The 14,450-nt window shown below is 52.6% G+C and overlaps 1 protein-coding gene across 3 annotated transcripts; it reads left to right on the top strand.

Annotated features, from left to right (window-relative positions):
- The first annotated feature begins 1,472 nt into the window (after positions 1 to 1,472).
- Pus10 (Pseudouridine synthase 10) lies at positions 1,473 to 11,160 on the top strand. 3 transcript variants are annotated; one of them, XM_037216295.1, is made up of 10 exons: positions 1,473 to 1,512; positions 1,835 to 1,962; positions 2,391 to 2,510; positions 3,542 to 3,679; positions 4,061 to 4,224; positions 5,175 to 5,347; positions 6,743 to 6,868; positions 7,725 to 7,914; positions 9,151 to 9,388; positions 9,867 to 11,160. In XM_037216295.1, the coding sequence occupies exons 2-10, from the start codon at positions 1,852 to 1,854 to the stop codon at positions 10,083 to 10,085; spliced, it is 1,479 nt and encodes a 492-aa protein (XP_037072190.1). In that variant the 5' UTR covers positions 1,473 to 1,512; positions 1,835 to 1,851; the 3' UTR covers positions 10,086 to 11,160. The 3 variants fall into 3 exon arrangements, with proteins under 3 accessions (XP_037072190.1, XP_037072191.1, XP_037072192.1); XM_037216296.1 differs by having other exon boundaries at positions 1,492 to 1,540; XM_037216297.1 differs by lacking the exon at positions 1,473 to 1,512 and adding an exon at positions 1,539 to 1,661.
- The last annotated feature ends 3,290 nt before the right edge of the window (positions 11,161 to 14,450 follow it).

The following is a 14,450-nucleotide window of genomic DNA, read 5'->3' as shown; positions in this document are numbered from 1 at the left end:
GCCAGCCCGCTTTGTGTTCAGCACCGTGACGCTATCGAGAGCGAGCATTGAGAGAAGACCGACGGTGAAAATGTGTCAAGGCACATGCACTCAGCAGTGCGCCACGCTCGCCATCCCATGGGTGAGGTGGTCAAAAACCGCCTGTGTAAGAGCGTCGTGCTCGGAACCCCTGCACAGCCGTGGCCCTGGACGTTCTCCGTTCGTCCTTGCCCACCACACCCCGCCGCCAGCGCGAGGACCGCCTGGTGTCCGCGTCACTTCCGTCGCGCGGGACGGTTCGGGAGAAACGCCGAGCCTCACCGGCGTGTCGGTGGAGTAAACAGCGATCAGCCGGCGCGTGCGTGACGTCACAGAGGGCCGGGCTCGGGCCTGGATCAAGGGCGACGCCGATCAATGCCGCAGTCGGAGTGGCCGGCGGCGCGGAAGGAAGCTCGAGCGGCGCTCGGCCGTCGTCGGCAGGCGGCGCCCGTCTCGTTCACAGCAGAGGGCGGTCGTTCCCCTGTAGCCGATTCCATGGGGACCCTGCCGACCGTCGAAGCTGTATGCCTTACCTCACATGCGGATAAAAGAGCACCCACCTAAATTACGCTGAGGTGAAGGGCATACACATATACATTTTGACAGCGGGTAGAGAGGTTTAAGGCTCATTGTCTCATTCATTGCATGCCATACCGAGATAAGCAGCTAATAATCGAACTAAAAAAATTGAAGAATGTCCACAAATGCCGTGATATTTGCACCAGATGCCATGCCTGGTGAGTTAGCAGGTATCGTCACGGCCTCGAAAGTGATCATGTTCGAACGCAGCTCGATTCTTCCGTCAGCAGTCCTGACAGAAATAAGTGCAAAATAACGCCATCGGCTCATATGTGCGTGATTGCAAGATTTTCCATTCAGGCTAGACTGGTTCACAAACTGCCATTTCGATGACGAATTGCCTGAAGCCTTTGTACGGACAGTTTCAACGGGGTGATGGGTCTGCGGCGGTCGGACTACGACACTATTGCTACGTCTTGTTCTGGTGAAATTATAAATGTAATCTTAATCTAATTGTATCAGCTTCAGAAATGACTGATAAACCATATGAAAAGAATGTCACTAACGTAAATACGCAGGGCCACCATCGACAATTCTGAACGCGAACATGATCTCAAAGAACACGAAGGGTCTCCGCATGCCTTACTTAACTCAAAAGAAGAAAGAGCAATTGTATTTTAAAATACCTAGACCTCTGCAGCAGATGATGCAAAAAGGAAAGCAATTTGTAAAGGTACAAAAAGTGCAGTCGCAGCGAGTGCACATGGGGAATAACATAAATGCCATGTGGAGGGGGCTTAGAAGAAAACGCGAAAGTTTTATTCATGACTGAAATAGGTTAGGAAAAACCGTAATATGGCAATGATTTGGTAGCAGTAGCTTAATGCAGCCTGGCGCACTAAGGTCTATTCTGGTGGTGGCTCATGCTTGGTACCGCTGCTCGCGCGTCCGTGCATTGGCCGGGCGGCACGTGACGTAGGGGTCGTTGGAATTGGGGCTTTCTGTGCGATTTTTGGAAATGAACAAATGACCATGCCACCATTCAGATGTCAAAATTCACCCATCTGTCGATGACGTTTGGCAGTCTGCGTGAAATAGCGGCCTTTAGTGATCACATGCTCTGAGTAATCGGATTGCACATTTGTTTGTCAGCACATTTGTTACTGCCATGAAATTGAGGTTATTTTGTCAAGAGATTTAGCTGTCTGGCTCCTATGCCTATCGCTGTGTGTTATTCTTGCTTCAGTGTATTTCTTATGACTGTGGATGGATGATTGTTTTTTGTCCATTTTTACAGGGTACTGAAAACTTAAGATGATTGATAAAGAACTAAGATTACAGGTTGAGCAGGAGTGCCAAAAAATTGGATGCTGCATCCATTGCAGCAGGCGATTCACAGGAGACAGAGTTTTGGACAACTATGTGGTAAGACAAACACTGTAAAAATGCTGATTTTGATGCTGCTGCAGATTTGACTGCTGGTGGTAATGGATCTTCCACTAGCACTGTTGAGAATCAGTTTTCTGGATGCATCCATTATCATGTTTTATTCTCATCAAGATTCTGCCATTGATGACTTTAAATATATTAACACACTGCCTGCTTTGTAATGTATGCCATATATGGTGTTTTTGTTGCGTAGAACTCCACAGGAACGAAGTGAGAATAGCCCTGTATGGCTAAACACATCACAAAGTTTATTATAACTATGTTCATGCAATTTCAACCTATGTCTGATTCTGCCAGTATTTGTGTAGCTAGTGCCGGTGAATCTTGGTCACTGTTTTATGTAAGTAACAAACTGAATCATATTGTTGTGATCTCTGAATAGAGGCAAATGCCCAATTTTTCAGGCAAAGTCCACAGACAGTGCTGCTGATGAAGAACCTTCAGCAAAGAAACCAAAACTGGACCTTTGTGTGTTCTGTTTTGGGGTACTGTCTTCATCCTGTGTTGAATACTTATCATCAAAGGTAAGATCAAATGCTTGATAGAATACCTGACACATGGAATACTCCATGTATCTAATTGTGTGTGTATGTGCATAGGTGTGCATGTATGTGTGTGTATGTGTGTATGTGTGACTTCTCAACATTTATGATGAGATTATAATGCATACATGACCTGTACCTGACAGTCTCCCAGTGTAAAAATATTGCTGCTTGAGTGTATGGCAAAGTTTTTATACAGGCTGTCATCTTCAGTGCTCTCTTATCATTTCTGACTATCTAAAGCTTAAGCTATATTTTTTTTGTAAAGATGTGACATTCTGCATGCCACAGCCTAGTGAATTATGCAATGTTCACTTTAGATCTCATGGTGCTCTCACTTGGTCTGAATTAAACTCACTGTGGGTGCCAAAAAAAACTAGGCTTTGCTCTCACCATAATCATTGATCTGGATTTTGTGGGGCTGCACAGGACAGGTTATTATCTAAGCTGTGCATAATGCCAGGGAGCAAGCAGCTTAGCTGGTAACATGTCGCATCCTCGCTCCGGGGACCTGAATTTGAAACTAGAAACTTGTGGGAACTCCAAGTTGATTCAAACTGCATAATCCTGGGTTGGTTCCATGGCAACAATGGGTGGAGGAGGTTTCCGCGCAGATCGCCTGCGCAGTGCAGTAACAAACTGACCCAGCCACCATGCCAGCAATGCCCACTCCGGTTCTCGCGCGGCCACAAAATATTTAATCACTATAATTTTTAGTAGTTATTTTTAGCTTTATTTTGTTTTTATTATTTTTATCTATTTTTACTCACCCCAGAGTGTAAGTGTACCAGTGATACTGCCTGCTATTAGTTGATGACACACTTATCGCGTAACATTGCAGATGTAAATAACTGTCACAAAGTGGGTGCAAAATGGCCCGGATGCCGATGCGCCCTAAAACACCAAATCACCACCAGCATGAAGTCACTACATTGGCTTCCCCGCGAAGCTGTCTGCTTCCGCCTGCCGTCGTGTCTGTGCGCAGTGGTGACGTCACCGCGCGTTCTGCGCAGGCGGTGTCGAGCCTGGAGGCGGCGTCCTACGACGAGCCAGTGTTCACCACCACGCTCTCCATGCCAGTCTGCACGCTGGTGCGCGATAAAAGCCTCTACCTGCACCTGAAGCGCAGCGTGCCCGGCTACGGCGAGAAGGTAGGCTGCCACCGCCCCCTGGCAGAGGCTACAGGCGGGTCGAGGGTTGGCTGAGTGGGGGGGGGGGGGGGGGGGGGAGAAGGGGGAGGGAGGCGCGGGGCACCCGCGGTAGGCTGACGAATGCTGGTGACTGGATCATTAGTGGATGTCGATATTCGCCGCCTGTGATTGGGCAGTTTGGCTCGTGAAACATTACCGTACATTGCGTGCGTTGGCACGGTGCCATCGACCTTGCCGCTGGTGTGCCATGGAGTACTGCGTTGATCCCAGCTTGCTGTGCCAAGTGGCGGAGCCTCGCGCAGACGCATGCCGCCCGCGTGCCTCACGCTCGTCCTGCGGCGAATCGGGCACACTGCTGACCCCTGGCGGCGGCGCCGGCAGGTGCGCTTCACCCACCTGCTGCCGCTGAAGGACATCTGGAAACAGCTGATCAACGGCCGCATCGCGAGCGGCGCGGGCAAGGCGGCCGACAACGGCTACTTCGCCGAGCTCATGGTCAACGTGGAGATGGCGTACCGCGGCGACCGCCGGGAGGTCGAGGTCATGTGAGTGTCCTCTGGTGGGGCTGAAAGGAGCGAGACCGGCGGCGTGAGACTGTCATGGGGGGGGGGGGGAGGGGCTAGGCCTGCGCCACTCAGTGGGGCCATCGGCCAGGTCAGCGAGCGTGGACCAAGCAGTCATCTTGCTATTCGGTGACGCGCAGGAGAGCGTTCCACGGCCAATGGAGCGTCATCTCCACATGCGACGACTGTCAAGTGACGCTCCCTGTGGTCATGTCATTCGTTCCAGTCGGACCTCTGGCTATACTGAACTCCGACCCTGTCTGTTGGGCTGTGCTGAACTCCGGCCCTGTCTGGTGGACCGTGCTGAACTCGTGCCCTGTCTGTTGGGCTTTGCTGAGCTCCGGTCCTGTCTGTTGGGCTGTGCTGAGCTCCGGCTCTGTCTGTTGGACTGTGCTGAACTCCGTCTCTGTCTATTGGACTGTGCTGAGCTCCGGTCCTGTCTGTTGGACTGTGTTGAGCTCCAGCCCTGTCTGTTGTGCTGTGCTGAGCTCCGGCCCTGTTTTTGGGCTGTGCTGAGCTCCGGTCCTGTCTGTTGGGCTGTGCTGAGTTCCAGCCCTGTCTGTTGTGCTGTGCTGAGCTCCGGCCCTGTCTGTTGGGCTGTTCTGAGCTCCGGTCCTGTCTGTTGGGCTGTGCTGAGTTCCAGCCCTGTCTGTTGGGCTGTGCTGAGCTCCGGCCCTGTCGGTTGCACTGTGCTGAGCTCCGGACCTGTCTGTTGTGCTGTGCTGAGCTCCGGTCCTGTCTTATGGGCTGTGCTGGGCTCCGGCCCTGTCTGTTGTGCTGTGCTGAGCTCCGGCTCTGTCTGTTTTACTGTGCTGAGCTCCGGCTCTGTCTGTTGGACTGTGCTAAGCTCCGGCCCTGTCTGTTGTGCTGTGCTGAACTCCGGTCGCGTTAAGTCCGCTGTGACGCGACCCCTGCCTCCCCTGACCCGTCAGTTCGAAACTCCGGCCGGGCGGCCGAGACCTGGTGACCCGGACGATGGCAGACAGCGCACTCGAGGCGTCGCCGGAGGCCAAGCTGCTGCACTGCCTCACCGTGCCGCCCGGGCCGCCGGTGGCGCCGCCTACCTACCAGCTCACCTGCTGCCGCAACGCCATCTTCGTGGCAGGTGGGGTGACGTACGCGGTTGGGTGATTGGTTCAAACCCAACCGGGCGGTGGCGACTTGCTGGCTGCGACCCTTTTGATGCGGCTACGTGTAGCGGAGTTGCTACTTAATAACATGTGAACGCTTACCGAAACCGTTGGACGTGGACCGTGGACTATGAATTCACCCGAAATACGTCGATGACATGCACCAAGAAAAGCGCAAAGCGGGACCAAAAAGGCACCAAGGATCTTAATTGGGTTGAGCAGGCTCGGTGGGAAGCGCCGTGGCCGACGGGATTCTGTTCCCCATGCTGGAATGGCGGCCTGCGCCATTCCAGAGATCACTGCAGGCGCCATAAGGAAGTCAGTCCGAAAAAGCCAGCTGGTGTAGTTCAGTTAATAAGTTAGCTACAAGTTAGTGAGTTGATAACTTGTTGCTTAGTTTGAGTTGCCAACTAATAATGGGTCTAAGTTTCTTAAGTAATATTATTAAGTGACTTATGTAGTATTTGGCCAGCCTTTCCCATGTGTCAGGAGAGGGTCTTATGCCTTAAAGATGTACTGTTGGAATTCTGCACAACCTTTCTTGAACCGCTTTGTGTCTCGGAATCTTTCAGGGTTCCATCGGGACAATGCCGTCACTATTTAGGGGACAGTGCCGGTGCCCTCGTGTGATGCCTACCAGTTCTCTGCCCGCCTGGCGTGTTCCGGTGGACCCAATGCTTTACATTGCTTATGCAACCCAAGCTACACTGTGATATCGGTTGGAATTTTGTCGATTAATTTCACGACAAGTACATAACACTGACCGCACGCGGTCGCTTGGTCTTGGATATTGTTCACGTTGCCTTGAAACCAAGTGACGCATGTTAGGACAGAACGTCTTCCGCACGGAGCCGAGCGGTGCGTTTGTCAGGATGCCAGCTAGCGAGCTCTCTTCTGTGCGCTTGGCGTGGAGTGTCGCGCTCCTTCTGTGTGCCGCAGCCGCAGGGGTTAGCCGGGGCGCCGCTCTCGCCGCCTGCCCGTTACCATTAGCGGCATGAGCGGCGAAGGATGGCGTGCGCCCGTGGCCGGTGCCGGCCTGCGCCAGCTGACGGTTGACCGGGACGGACGCCAGCCACGTCTGTAAACCCGCTCAGAGCCGTGGTGCTCCTCACCAGTCTGGGCCTCTTCAGATGGCGGCTGCCGCCTGTTCAGGCTCTGGTCGCGGTCTTCAGGTTCTAAGTGCTAAGATGGCCACTTCATGTCCACGTGAAAAAGGCAACAACGCGAACAATATGCGGAAGCAAACTGTACACAAGCACAGTAAAGCCAAAGGCATCAACTGGCATGGTTTAGCGGATGCTGCTACCATAGGTTGTCTTGAACAGGTGATAACCTGGTCCGTTGTGAATGCCATGTCCTGCTGTCGGCAGGTCGGTACAACAAGTACAGTCGTAACATGAGCCAGACGCCGTGGCACGTGGACGGGGCGCGTCGCACAGAGTCCTCACTGCAGGAGGTCATCACCGACCCGCTGGTTAGCCTCACCAAAGCCTCAGGTCAGGCCCTCCACGCAGCCGCGCAGGGACCTCGGTACCTTACCGCTCCTCCGTTGGCCGACAGTTCCCAGGGCGCAGATGTCGTTGGACAATTCGGACAGTCGCCACGGATCGCAGTCGCCAGTGATCGTCCGTCGCCTGTCGCGGACTGTCTGTTAACGTCACGACACCTGTCGGTGATTGTCCAGTGACGTCATGTCGCCTGTTGCTTATTGTCCAGTGACGTCGCGACACCTGTCGCTGACTGACCAGTGACGTCATGCCACCTGTCGCCGATTTTCCAGTGACGTCATGTCGCCTGTCGCTGATTGTCCAGTGACGTCATGCCACCTGTCCCTGATTTTCCAGTGACGTCATGTCGCCTCTCGCTGACTGTCTAGCGACGTCATGTCGCCTGTCGCTGATTGTTCAATGACATCATGTCGCCTGTCGCTGACTGTCTAGTAACGTCATGTCGCCTGTCGCTGATTGTCCAGTGACGCCACGTCGCCACGTCGCGTGACCATGATTGGCTCCAGGTCACCCCCCCGGGCACGTTCCATGCGTACCGACCATCCTGGCGCCGTCCGGTCCGTGCCTGGCCTCGCCTCGCTTTGAGGCGGACAAAGGCGGAGAACACGTCTGTGCAGGATTCGCTTTCGTGAGATCACATGTGCAGAAAACGGATGTGTAGACGGATTTGCCTTGGTGATGGACAGATGTCGGTTATTCCTTCAAATAATGAATCAGTCGGCCAACAACGAAGTACTGTCCATGTTCTGACTCAGCCATCAGTAGACTATTTTGTGTTTCTTCCGCCGGAAGAGCGTGGCCGCGCGTGCTCTGGACTGTACGCGCCTGCGTGTTCGGCCCTCAGGCGTGCGCTTCTCAGCGTCGGGCCGGGAGGACGTGGACGTGCGCACGCTGGGCCGCGGCCGGCCGTTCGTGGCCGAGCTGGCCGACCCGCACGTGGCGCAGCTGTCGGCCGAGCAGCTGCGGCAGCTGCAGCGGACCGTCAACGCCGTGCACCCCGAGGTCCGGGTGCGGGACCTGCAGCTGGTGACCAGGTGAGTGATGATGTGGGTGACCATGGTCAGGGCAGGTTGAGGCAATTGGGGAAGCCAGGACAATGGCTAGAGCATTCTGCATCAAGGGTGGGGTGGACATTCTTTATTTAAGTCAAGTGTTTTCTGGTGGGCTGTGAATAACATCGCTGGCACATTTTATTTGACTAGAAGAGTTAACGGGCAAAAAGTTTATGTTTGGCGACGTGTTGACAGTCATGACATGGTGGCATGGCATGGTGATCCAGTGAAGGCTGCGGTGTGAGCTCTTGACATTTTACCACAGCCTAGTAGGGAAACGGTTAGAAGGACGGACGAGCCTCTGCGAAGTTTAAATGGCCTTGTATCAAGGTTTCACATGTTGTGGCCAAAACCCTGTCATGATAATCAGATTATCTCCGGTCTGGCCTCGGGGTTAACTCACCTGGCAGTCCACTAGACGAGCGCAGTGTGACATCAGCGGGTACCCAATCAGCTACGTCAGACAGCGCAGGCCGTGGGGCGGGCACCATTACTTTACGGTTATACATGCTAGTGCTCGCTTGGAGGCTGTTTTCTAGACGAGGGCCTGGTGAAGACTACGTTGTATTTTTGCCCGCTTTTTCTCATTTTGATCATAATTGACCATAATTTGGACTCGTTTTCAAAGCCGGTCCTCACGACAACAATGCGCGGTGTAACCAAGACGTCCGTTTGGACACTGATGTTAATCACACATTTGGTCACCTACCGAAGGTAATCAGCAGAGCAGGCAAACTTCCGTGTACCTGTCGTCTCTTGCTCTCTGAGAATCTCTTGGTAGATTTGGCGTCATTTTGGCTGAAGACTCACGTTCCGCTTCCGTGCCTGCATCAGTTGCGTTGAGAGGGAACGGAAAAGTCGTAAGGGCAACGGACAACTCGATCCGTTAGAGAGCATCGCCTTGCCGTCCTGCATAGCATGCCGTCCAGATGTGCCGAGGACTATAAGGGTGCCTTTGGGGCTTGCAACGGTCGAGGTCAGGGGATGAGGTCATGTAGTGTAAAGTGGGCCAAATATGACCCATATTTGTCATCTCGTAGCACATTCTAGTGATTGTTTAGGCCACCTCAGCGTGCATATATTTCGTAGCGCGTCGATTCAGTGCAGAACATTGACTTCAACGACCGACCGGAAGATCTTGCTCGTGGGTCCCGCTTATGGCGCTGCAGTGCGCAGGCGGCGCGAGTCTGACCTCCCCCTCGCCGCGCGCCGCGCCAGGGAGCAGACAGCTAATCTGAAGGAGGGCGAGGAGGACAAGACCAAGTCGTACACGGCGCTGGTGCAGAGCCTGTCGGGCCCGCTGGCGCCCGAACGACTGGCGCCGCTGGCCGCCGCCCGCGACCTAGTCATCAGCCAGCAGACGCCCGTGCGCGTGCTCCACCGGCGACCCATGGCTACGCGCCAGAAGACCGTGCTCTGGATGAGGCCAGAGCCCGTCACCGATACTCTCTTCAAGGTGAGGCGGATGGGGTGACGCCGCTTGCTGAAGCTGTGGTGTGACTTGCCTGTGACCAGGCATCGGACGGTTACCGGCAGATCGGAATGGCGAAGGGGTTAAATGAGGTCTTAGTGGCATGCATATACGGTGTACGATAGGCGGATGTACGGCATGAGTGAGGAGCGGTGGTTAATATATTTGTAATGGTGCATATGGATCTAGTAGTCTTATAGTAGTGTGGGATATCAGACTAAGAATTTTGGGAGGCAGTCCGTTTTGGTTAATATTCGACTGTCTGCTGACAAGGGAACTTCATTGTCACTCAATAAAAACGCACCCAGGCCTTCAAGCATGACTCAGTGCTCGAAAATGTCAGGCACACTAAAAACCGCGCGATGTCCCCGCGCTTGAAACAGTACCGGCAAAGCAGGACTGTACCCACCTTGTCTGCAAATCCCACCGCATGGGCTGATCACGGCACACCTGTCTTCCGCAGCTGCACCTGCAGACACAGGCGGGCACCTACATCAAGGAGTTCGTGCACGGCGACTTCGGCCGCACCGAGCCGAACGTGGGCACGCTGCTCGGCGGCAAGTTCGACATCCTGGCGCTAGATGTCGAGTCGATCGAACTAGATTGGCCGCCGGCGCTGGACGACGAGGACGGGGATACAGCCGAACCTTGCGCTACAGTCGAGCCCGGTGCGCAGGCGTGACGACCGCCGGTGCTGCCTGCGGGAGGGAAGGTGCTGGGTCCAGGCTCCGCCGGCGGGGCTGGCTGGCCGTGGTGTAGACTCTGTCTCCCCGCTGTACGGGCGTGTTGCGTTTTGACGTGGCTGTGTCAGACGATGTGTTTGTGCGTGGAGGTGAAGGACCATACGTCCGCGGTTTTGCGCGTCTGGACTGCGCGTCGCCAGAGGCAGAATAAAACGGTCGGTGCGGTGGCTTGGCTAGACACGTTCACTTCGGAGTAGAGGCTTTTGGAAGCAAAGGGATCGTGAAGTCTGACATGTTGACGGTCTTGGAGGGAAGGTAGCTATCGCTACCTCAAGATTGCCACCTGGCTTGCTGTTTATGGATCCGTCCTTTATTTCCAGTTAAGTCTGCTGTCCAAACAAACGTTACGGAGCGAGGCCCCGGATCCTGTTGCGAGAGCGTAGCCTTCTCTCGCATTCCCCGACCGCCCCACGAATTCCAAAGTTCCGCGAATTGAACTGACCAACGAATTCGCTCGGGCGTTCTGGTCGTGCTCGTCCAAGCGAAAATTGCCACTGGCTGTTTCTCTCCTCCGTCATCCGACGGTAATCATGTGCTTCATGTTTCACCCAGCTATTCCGGACGCTCATTCAGCGGCTGCTTGTGGGTGCGAACGGTTATGTGGACGGTTGTTCTGAACGACACTCTGTGGATTTCGGCTTTGGCTTGCTGTGCAATGAAGCCTTGTGGCCGTATGCTAATGAGGTGCATTTTTGACAAGCGAATACAAGACTGATCAGACAGGAGTAGATGTTGCTGGTTTGTGACTCGTCCAGACGCACGGCGTGTATGCAGTGCTTTATGTTTGGGGGTAGAAAAATGTTTCCTGCATATCATCAGCCACCAGAAACTCCGGTCTGCCTGATGTTCTTTTTTTGGCTCCTCGAAATGCCCTGCGCTGTTTGGCTTCCTTACCTGCTTTATTGCATTGGTGCTAATTCACGAATAATTTGGGCTTTGGTATTCATGACCCGAAAAGCATCTGCTTTGTGAGAAATTCAAACGCGGTTTCCATGGTAATAGGGCACGTTTCAGGGGTCGCCGCTTAGTGAAATCAACTTGATTTTTTGTCTGGCAGCTTTGGCTGTCACAGCTGTGGCCTACTTAATATATTGCTGATTTTGTACCTGTTTCGCCTATGAAATGCGACTACATTTTAAGCGCGCATAGGACCAGATGACAAACACGTGCTATGGTGACTCAGTGATTACACACACAAACGTTGCGGGTCGGATAACCTTACAAGGTGGGCATTTGCCAGAGTGACAGCCAAACAGATCACACAAATCTACTAAGGGCATTGCGACGTGTGGAGATAAGCGGGACACATCAGGTATGGGTTAAAACTTTCTCATACTTATCGTCTCCTGAAGCGATTCGGCCAAAGGCCGACAGATCCCGACTCCCACTCGCTTCTCAGGCCTTTCGGGCGGGGGGGGGGGGGGGCGAATCGGGCCCTTTCCACTCCTGCCCTGGTGACTTCTGGCCCGCGCAACTAAATGACCAAACAATCTTTTTCTAAATCCTTTTCGTGACGTTTGTGTGCGGTTTTTTGTACTGCTTGTGTGGTGCAGTCATGGCCACCGGTGTGTTCGGACACAATATCTTATACTACGGCTCATTGGCCAGGCATGCTCTTCTTTCGGACCATATCAAGGCGGTGGGGTCACCTCTGCACTCCACAACAGCATTATCACGCCCAGCTCTGTGAAAGAGTGTCTTTCCGTCGTTTACCGGAAATGTTACACGTTCAATGATAATGAAGCAAGCGTCAGGTATGATGAAATGGGCTCACTTATAACTATTGGTATACGTTTGAACGGAAAATGATAAGCTAGACAATAATCCTTCTCTATTAAGAAAATTTGCTTCTCAATAGGTCATTGTTTCACTCCGCCATGGAACGTTTGCATGCGTCAGGTATGATGAAATGGGCTCACTTATAACTATCGGTATACTTTTGAACGGAAAACGATGAGCTAGACAATAATCTTTCTCTTAAGAAAATTTGTTTCTCAATAGGTCATTGTTTCACTGCGTCATGGAACGTTTGTATCACGTTAAGGTGCTGCCGAGCTAGTTGCGCAAAACTGCTTCCCTGGCACTCACTTGTACGCCAAGCTTGCCGAGATAGCAGTATGACGCTGGAAGTGTTCGCTGAGCCAAATATCGTTGTGTGCTCGTGCTTTGGCTCTTTCTTGTGGTGTTATAAGATATCTATCCGTGACTTTAAGATGTTTTTTCATTCACGTGCTCCGTTCTGTTGCTTTTCGTAAAGGGAGTGTTCCACAACTCTATGAGGTGCGAGCCTAAAACAGCCATCTTGAAGACCCCTCGGTGCAGTTCACAGCCTCGCCCTTCTTGGGACCCGTCTTACTACACGTCCGCGAAAACAGGGAGACTTTTTTCGGGGGAATATTTCCAGGCCAATCATGCCGTCAAAACGTCACCGAAATCCTGTCATTCCATAAACCATGCGGCAATCAAGGCTGATAAAAACATAATGATCAAGACATTCACATCTGGTTCTCGTGAGCACAACTTCCGGATATAATGACCGTCAATTGGCTCTATATCAATGTCGTGCAAGGTACGATGACGTCATCAGATAGTGACGTATCGAGTAACATATTTACTAAACAGAGAAATTGCGCTATTCAGAAGTGTTTTTTTTAAAGTGTTACAAGTGAGCTTGTCCATCATACCTGATGCTTGCTTCAATATCTTCATATCTGAAGCATTTCTTTTAGAAATCTTATTTTTGTAGTAACTGGCAGCCATGTCCAACTTCTTTTACCACGTAGCTCAAAAAGTGATTCGTGACCGAAAATAGCACAACTTGCTCAACATTGATTGTGAGCCAATCTACGTCCACTCAACTCGGAAACTGTGCGCACGGACGCCAAGCCTGAACAGATTGACAATGATGTTTTTCTTTGTCTTGAACGCCGCATGGTCTATGGGGTGGCAGGACTTGAAGGATGTTGCTATGGCGTCATGCATGTCTGCACGAAGCAGCCTGCGCATCTTCGCGGGCGTTTAGCTCAGAACCTCAGAACCTAGGTCTTAGGTCTTCAGAAGGGCAGGGCTGTGATCTGCGCCTAATGCTCTTCAAAAAGGCTATTTCAGTTCAAAACCCTATACAGGTGTGAAACACTCCCCCCTTACGGAAACTTTTTTGCCACTCTACGACCTGCCAATCGCGTGTCATAAATGTTGCTTAGTCATAAAGCTACGCGTCACGTTATACTACTGTTTGGCGATGTGAAACGTCGGTGGCCACTCTAACCGCAACCCCTCAGCACAGTTACTATTTTTCGTTGGAGGAGGGTAGGAAAAAGTAATGGAAGTTCGCTCCCCTGTGTCCCGTCTCCGCGGCTGCACCCGGTCCGATTCTTTCTTTCGTTGCGGTGCGCTGAGCTGTCGAGGAGTCCTTTATTTGATTGGTTTGCGCGCTCAGCTTCCAGTTACTTGGCCATACAGATAGATAAAAGCTCCCGCAATTACATTACGTGTGCAGTGGTCACAGCCGCCGGGCACGACTAAAAGTAATTTTAACTTGGACGCCACAACTTTGCAGATTGTCGCTGCGCCCAGCATTGAATGAGACGCCGCCGGGGAGTCGACCGAGTACATCGGATGCCCTTATCGGATAGGTGTGCTGTAATGGCAGCTGATGGCCTTTTAGCAGCGTTATCGAATGTACACATTCGCACTCTTCGCGCGACATTGTAAATATTTCTCCCGGCCTGCCGCACGCTGGCCATCACGCTACGGGCCGGCCGACAGTAATTAGTAATGCGCCGTCAAGGCGGGTGGGGGATCTAATCAAACGGGTCATGTCGGCCAGTAAGCAGCTTATATTGCCGACCGATATGGCTCTCACAATGGCATCGTATCAATGTGTTCGCACCCGCCGCGCACGTGGGCGGGGTTGACGGAACTGGATAGATGGAGAAGTGTGCTGGAGTGGCAGCTTGCTAGCCCTACATCAGCACTGTCGGATGCACACAATAGCATTGCAAGCCCGCGATTATAAGCATGTTTAGCGTTCCGTTGTATGCTAGCCATCACAACGAGTCGGCCAACCACATTTAGTACTGCGCCGTCGAGGGTTAATTTGAACCAAAAAAAGCCTCGCCGCCGGATGAGCCGCGTTACACTCCCAGCCGGTGGTCTCCCAATAATGACATTGTATGCGCATGACAGCACCCGCCACGCAGGAATACCAGTTTTCTCGAAGTCCTCTGAATGTCTCCCAACTTTGATTTAGGAGAAACCCCATTGCACCTGCCTGCTTAACACTGTGAAAGTAAGTGCATTTC

The sequence above is a fragment of the Pollicipes pollicipes genome, unplaced genomic scaffold (genome assembly GCF_011947565.3).
Source record: "Pollicipes pollicipes isolate AB1234 unplaced genomic scaffold, Ppol_2.1 Scaffold_4002;HRSCAF=4701_pilon_pilon_pilon, whole genome shotgun sequence".
Taxonomy (NCBI): Eukaryota; Metazoa; Arthropoda; class Thecostraca; order Pollicipedomorpha; family Pollicipedidae; genus Pollicipes; species Pollicipes pollicipes.
Note: the sequence above shows the minus strand (reverse complement) of the source record. Positions and strands in the feature narration are given on the sequence as shown.